Genomic DNA, 7,458 nt, shown 5'->3' on the forward strand with positions numbered 1-7,458 from the left:
ATTTTACATAGCTGTATTTCATATACAGCATGACAACTAGGCCAGATAGTATCTGTAATTTTAATGGTTTTGCCACATACATCACTGTATTACAACAGCAAGTTGCAAAGTAAACACTGAATAACACTAAAACAAAATCTCTGTTTAAGCAGCTGAAATATTTAAGGCAATACATTGCATTAATAGAGAGATAAAATGGAGTGGCATGGTATTTTCTAGTTGTGACAGCTAAAGTTTTGGCTGTAGGATGAAAGTTTTTCTAGGTTATTCTTCATGAGATATTCCTCAAAAATTCAGTCTGAATTTTGTATGACTATGAAACAGATTTTAACATCCAAGTTTATAACACTTTAACTTTTCAGGGTAATTATATTCATATTGGTATGTTAGTTTTCTTATAATAACTGTGTACTGAGATATGCAGCTTCAGTTGTCTAACTCTGGCTTTGAGATTTTGCAGTTTGTTGTATGTACTATGCCCAAGAGATGAGCTACAATATTCCCCAGAAGATCAGCTAAAATATCCTGATTTTCCTGTGTACTTTTAGGTGCCATTTCTTAAAATTCCTCGAGAAATGCTATTTTGTTTCCTGATTGCCCATTTACATCCAGTCCAGGTACAATTCTGTAATGAAGGAAATTTTGCAGTGGAAGATATTTGGTCTTATTGTGCTAGTTCAGTCTCCTCACACTCAGCTGAAAGTGGAAAATGACAAATGCCGTATCCTGGCCAATACTCAGTGTTCAGCAGTTGGAGAAACTGCTGTCTCATGTGTCAGAGCAGACAACTGTCTTGAAGGGTGGGTACTCTCAAGCTGTGGTTACAATTTTAACTTAATCGGCCTTCCTGGAAATGAATCATAGTCCCTTTGAGGATGCAGACTCCTGCTTGTGCCCTGGTGTACCGAGCAGCTGCCACTGAATCATTTTCATCAGCCACTCCTTCATGTTATCCTTAATTTGCTAGCCATAAAAATGGCAAGAAAGTACTCCCTCCCAGCCCTCTTGTTGATACTTCTTTATTTAAAGTACTGCACTGTATTTTTCAAACTTTATTATGATTTGATTAAATTTATTTAACCAATGACCTCTACTTATTTATTTCCTTATTTGTTTTAAAAATAAAATTGATTCACAGTTGTTTTAAAGCAGCAGAGAGAGAACCTGAAGTTCTGCCTAATGTTAAATATGTCATGATATTTTTACTACTTGGTTTCTTTCTGGTTTCTTGCTGAAATTTCCTGAGTTACCTCCTGATTTGTGTCTCAGGCACAAAAACATCTGCAAAACAAATATAATAAATCATCCTGTATCAAGCTGATGATGCTTAATTGTGCTTAGACAACTTTTTGAGATTCTCAAATGAAAACACGTGTTGTTATTAATGTTATTCTGAACTTTGCAAGCAAAGTCCATGCTTTTTATTCAGGCCTATTGTGAATAGGAATTATTTTCATTAGTTCTGCTGCATGAACACAAAACTGATCAAAATGACAGAAAACTCAGGTCCAGCAAACTGAAAAACATGATCATTTTAGTAGCTTGAAATATAATATTATTGTAACAGTAATGGTGAAAATATTTGACAGGTGTAGAGAGAAGATCAAGCTTATTTCTGTTTCAAATGACTAAGAGAATTCCTCAGAACCTCCACAGTCAAGGAGCATTTGCATCCATTTTCAATTACTTGATTTCTTTATTTCTTTTTTTTTTTTTCTTTTTTTTTTTTTTTCTTTCTTTTTAAAGAAATTAGGAACAGAAGCTTCTGGTTCAAACTTGAAACATGTCTCAATGTACTTGGAAGTTGTCCAAATAGCATCTGCCACAGTATTTTGTCTATCCCTAAACATTTCTCTTTTCATGATAAATTTGTGCAGTATGATACTACTAAATGCACTTCCCATGGAGCATCAGAGAAGTCTGGCTGTCTCTTTAGATGATTTTTTCAGACTGTTTCACACCATCATGTCTGCTTGGCATAATAGCATATAAGAGATATGCAACATTTCATCTATACTATGTTGTTTGTTTCTGCAAATAAATAGTGACTAAAAATATATTTCAAAAATAAAATGTTGGGTTACTGATTGAAGCTGTAGAACAGTGCTGCTTAGCTGTCTTTATATTTTACAATTAAGATATCTTTATTTTATCATTATATTTAAATATTCATGTAATGTTTAATGTGCGATACTTATATAGCATGAAAAAAATGAGAATTTTCTCTGCTTTAAGCAACCTCATTCTTCTGTTATAAAGAGTGATCTAAAACCTTTCAGTCAAAACTTAGCAGTCCATCAAAATAGGAGGTACAGCGAGGGTAGTGCTTCAATTTATTTCTTTTCTTTTCTTTTCTTTTTTTTTTTTTTTTTGTCTATGGCAATGGTAAGTAGTGAAATTAAGCTAAACAGTGAATCATTGTGATTTCAGTCATTTAAAAATGATGCCTGCCTAGGTAAGAAAGAGAAGCTTATACTGCTAATTTTAAAACACATCATGATCTGGGCTGCTGGTCAGTTTCTGTCGGCGTGCTTTTTTGGGACAACAGTGGCTGCTCCTGTGGGACCTCGTGTCCCTCACTGGCAACCCCCATCCCCACCAATGTGAGGACGTGGTGCAGGGCGTCCACTGGCCAGTGAGCAGGCCCAGCCTGGCCGATGTAATGCTGTTTGTAATGAGAAATCTAAACAGGGAATGGCAGCGAGGCATGACAGGAATGTGTTTCCATTGGAGAAGCCCGTGCAGAGAAAAAGCATAAGCAAAGCCATGTCCAGAAGGCCTTTCAGCTGGCCGGGACGGAAGACTGATGTTATTGTACACGGGCTGTCACACTGCCAGCCCTCCCTCACGGGTTTGTTTTCTCTCATGCTCTCCCTCTCCCTCTCCCTCTCCCTCTCTCCCCTGCCCTTCTCTTGGGGCCGGCTGTTTGCTCAGGTGGACAGTGACACCGTTTGGAACGAGCTGCACTCGGCCGGGGCGGCACGCATGGCGGTGGGCTGTGTCATCGAGCTGGCGGCCCGCGTGGCCTCCCGGGAGCTGAAGGTGAGGTCCGGGCCGCGCGGTGGGTGGGAGGCAGGGAGGTCCGGGGGGGCTGAAGGCAGGCCTTGTTCGCCCGCTCTGCGCTACTGGGCGATGGGAGGGGAAGCAGGACGATGGCCACCAAGGTGTGGCAGCCCCAGTGGCTCCTTGAGGTGGCCGGGGAGCCTCTCAGGAGACAGGTTTGCCATCAATGCTCTGAAGTAGTGTTGTTGTCTTCAGAGTACTACAGCCTGAGGTGAAGTTACTTGTTGCGTGCATGTAGCTGGCAAGTTGCTGTGGAACTGCCTTTTGAAGTTTTGTTTTTTTTAATATGATTTAGTCACGTGCATGACCTCACGATACCACCCAGAGAGAGGGGAGGCAATCGGTGGGCAAACAGGTTGTCAGGGAAGAGGGACGCTGTTGATGAGGGGAGTAATGATCCAGAATACGCCTTCCCGTCGGCAGCTCTACACTGACTGCCCCTCATTGTTCTTCCTGGACGGTTTCTCTTCCCTATCTCCTTTCTGCATGATCCACAAAGAACGATGTACAAAACCCAAATTATCCCCAGTCTAAACAATTTATAAAAGTTCCAGACCTGACGGACTTTGACATTTTATTTGGTATTTTAACAGCCCTATTTAAAGGTACACCATATGCAGCCTGAATGCAGTCTTGCCCCAATAAACATTGTTGGAGCTAACACGTCTCCTTAATGAAACTGTTTATACTCTTTCCAGTCCAAACACTAATGGATTCAGTCCTGTTTGCAAAATCAAGATAGGAATAAATATTTTAGAATTAGCATTATACAATGATTTTTTTTCAAAATTCCAAAATGTAATGGAACTTCGGAATTTTCTTCCTCTTGTCTTGGCCTGAGTAGTGTCTGCTGCAGAATCTATACTGCTTACCTCTGTGCATTTGTGGTGTCTTTCCATGGTGTGATTGTGCTTGATTATTTATCTGTGTGATGGACAGATGGAAAGAATCAAACATCATCCACTGTAGGAGACCTTGGTTGCTGCTGAAGTTGCAACAAACTGTAAATAAATACTTAGAATTTAATACCGATTTGTAGTTTACTCTAAAATTATTGTTGATCCTAAATAGAATCTTTGTCTGCAGTGGAGAGGACTGGAACAATCTCATTCCTCCTCCAGCTGAGACATAGGTAATTGTTCAAAACATGTGCCACGTCACTGGTTTACCCCAAATCATGAGGAAAGTAGGAATGGAAAATATTTGCTGTGAAAGCGAATCAGGAATACTCATGCCATTCCCAATACGCATTTAACCTGCTCCTGTACTTCCAGCATGAAGTCCAGCGGCTTACGTGCCACTATGCTGACTCTGTGAACTAACAATCTGCATGTGGTATTTATAATTTAAAATGAAAGAAACCCATGGAAAAGTTATTAAGGCCTGGCTGACAAAAGAAAAACATGCTAGAAGAAGTTCTGGAAATAAACTGATACTGATATTTTTTGGCAGAATCCTCGTATGTTTACTTTGTCACTGCATACAAACGTAGGTTTTGCTCAGTCCTCTCATATAGTAAATTGTATCAGGGGATTTTCTGCAGTGTATTCTGGGGCATTCTACATGGTGTTCACATGAGAATTTAGGTAGCTGTGAGATTTTAGCCCTATAGATCTGTATGTGTCAATATACATTTATGATGACTGTAAATATTGCTTTTCCATCTTGCTGCCATTCTTCCTCTAGAAACATACATGTTGCTCTGATCAGCTGTTTCTAGTACAGGGAAAATGCTAATTCTGTAGCATACTTGTGAAGATCTGAGAGGAAGTAAGTGAAGCTGACCACTTCCATGTGCATTCATTGAGCAAATATGCATGTGAAGTAACCATCTGGGACCTGTACTGTGAGCCCTGAGTGGGAGGATTAAGTTGTGATGGGAATCTGGAAAGGTCTGCCACAGCTTCAGAATCTTTGGATGACAAAAAAAGGCCTTCCAGAATTGTGCATAAGCTATAACAGCTCTGCAGCATGTAAACAGCAAGATGAGAGCAAGTAGAGAAACATGCTGTAATTTTTCCCTGGCAGTTTATAGCTATGGATTGTTATCAGATGGTGTGCTGTCAATTTGATGTCATCTTAAGAAAAATATTAAAGTATGTGACAGGACACACAGATTTGTTCTGAAATCCCACAGTTGCCCGAGAAGAGCTGCATGTCCTGCAGTTCACAGTGGCAGACTTAAAATACAGAGCAGGGAATTCCCACAGGGCAGTGCTTCAGACTGCAGCAGAGGAGGCAGTGGATGATCTACCCAGTGTGATGGAGAAAGAGGCCCAGCATAGGTGCCTTCCTCTGAAACAGTTCTGGAAACACTAGGGTAACCTTAGAGTAAAACTTTCTAGCATAGACAAAGTCTATGCTAGACATAGACAAAGTCTTGAGGCAAGAAGCCTCAAGAATGAGACATTGAAGCAATTTATTTAAGTGCTGTTTAGATGTAAGAATTATCAAATTTGTCGGTGTAGTTGGGTGTAAGCTGCTCAAACATTTCTTACATCTTGATGAATCAATGCATATATTTTTGCAAAGTCTAACAAGGTTTTCCTAAAATAAAAATAAATATAATATTTTATTTTATGGGTATGTATGCAGTCAATTTAGGAAAACAAACAAACAAACCACCACAGGATTTACAGTACTGGAGACAAATGTCCTCACTGCCTAGGGTACAGAAAGTAACATAGACTGTCCCATATTAACTGGCATCTGACATTTAAGGTCCATTTTAGGAAGGAAACAACTTTTCAGTTTCCATGCTTACTCCAGTCTCTGCTGACATTGCTTGCATTAAGTGACAGTAGTAGCTCTATGCTAGAAGTATATGCTGCTAAGAATAGAGGTAAAACTAAAAAAGCAATTGTGAGTCTACAGAACAATGAGGGATTCACTGCACAGTCGGACATGAGTCAAAGTAGTACACAAGGCAAAAGGTTCTCTACTTAATTCTGAATTTCCTGAGTCTGCCAGTCCCATTTCACATAGGTCTCTTCTCAGAACAGCAACATTTTGTTCATCTGATTTGGACAGTGTTCAAAAACTTACCCAGAGTTAGAGTTCTCTTCACTGTAGTTCAAACCCCTTGTGAGACATCAGGTTTCTTTGATCTCCCTGACTAATGGCAAAAGCATCAATATGACAGTGCTAAGGATGTAAAACAATAGGGTTTACTGAAATTCTGCTGCTGCTGTAAAAGTTAATTGGTTAGGGGGGGATGCTCGTTGTTTTTGTTTATGTGTTTTTGTTTGTTTTGTTTTTAATCAAGACAATTCCCTTCTCTGGGGAGACTTAATTCTGGATGTTTTGAATTTGATTATATCAGGTAGGTAAGATCACCCATAAAAATTAAGGATATTTGGGGTTTGTTTAATAATATATTGAGCAGTCATTGCAATTAATTTGATACTCCTCTGAGATAATTTTAATGGAGAATAAAGAATTATACCAGTGAAATATGTAGCATGATAAAAGTGATGTTATACTGAGACGCATGCTATGATTTTCCTTTTTTCATGAGTTTATTTGCATTTTTGATGAATGCCATATTGACAATATTACCATATGATGAGATGATCTAAAAGATTGAATGAAGGTTGCCCTTTTTCAAGCTTTTTATAAATGAGGAAACCTGGTGATAGCTGATGAGGTATTTATGTAATCACTGTCACAGCTCTCCCATCTAGCTGTTTTTGCTTTATCTACCTTTGCTCCTTTCCCATTTCCCCAACAGATTTGTGTAGATGATTTTCGCTATTACGCTGGCTAACAACCTTTAGTGGAGTATGTGGAACTGGGTGGCTGTAGTTCCAATGTAGACATTAGATATACCTAATAAATAATTTCAACACATAAGAGAAGTCTTATGATATATTTATTGGGATTTGGGAAGTAATGCAGGTAGTGCCCTGCATATGATTTCTTGCACATGGTATAGCTTCTGAACTTGAAAAATATTTGTCTCTAGTCTCTAACGAAGGACAGTTACTTCAGGAAGAGGGTTCTAAAAATCTCCATCTGCAGAGAGAACATTTATTCCCTTAAATAAAAGGATCTCCTTTCTTCTTGCATGGCCACAAGAAAATGGAGATGTGCTAGAAAAGGAGAAGGAAATGGTGCATATGGAGACTAAGGCTGTACAAACCTTCTGTAGGACCTGAAGGCAGTGCTGCACAGTGTCCCAGTCACTGCCCTACAATAACAGCAGCTTTGAGGACCATGTGGTCTAATGGTTTGACGACACTGGAAGATGCCATCGTTCTCTGCCCTCCCATTTTTTTTTTCAGGCCCCCTGGCCCTGCTGCACCCCGTACATCAACTCTGATGCTCACCTCACCTCACCTCACCTCACCTCACCTCACCTCACCTCACCTCACCTCACCTCACCTCACCTCACCT

The 7,458-nt window shown here is 39.6% G+C and overlaps 1 protein-coding gene across 14 annotated transcripts in view; it reads left to right on the forward strand.

The window, feature by feature from the left end:
* Positions 1-7,458, forward strand: part of HDAC9 (histone deacetylase 9) — a 489,684-nt gene that overhangs the window by 363,275 nt on the left and 118,951 nt on the right. For all 14 annotated transcript variants that reach the window (XM_035316621.1, XM_035316620.1, XM_035316616.1 and 11 more), the window contains one exon: positions 2,935-3,042. In XM_035316621.1, coding sequence (XP_035172512.1) covers positions 2,935-3,042 — 108 coding nt within the window. The remainder of the gene's footprint in view (positions 1-2,934; positions 3,043-7,458) is intronic.

This window comes from Oxyura jamaicensis, chromosome 2, assembly GCF_011077185.1.
Source record: "Oxyura jamaicensis isolate SHBP4307 breed ruddy duck chromosome 2, BPBGC_Ojam_1.0, whole genome shotgun sequence".
NCBI lineage: Eukaryota > Metazoa > Chordata > Aves > Anseriformes > Anatidae > Oxyura > Oxyura jamaicensis.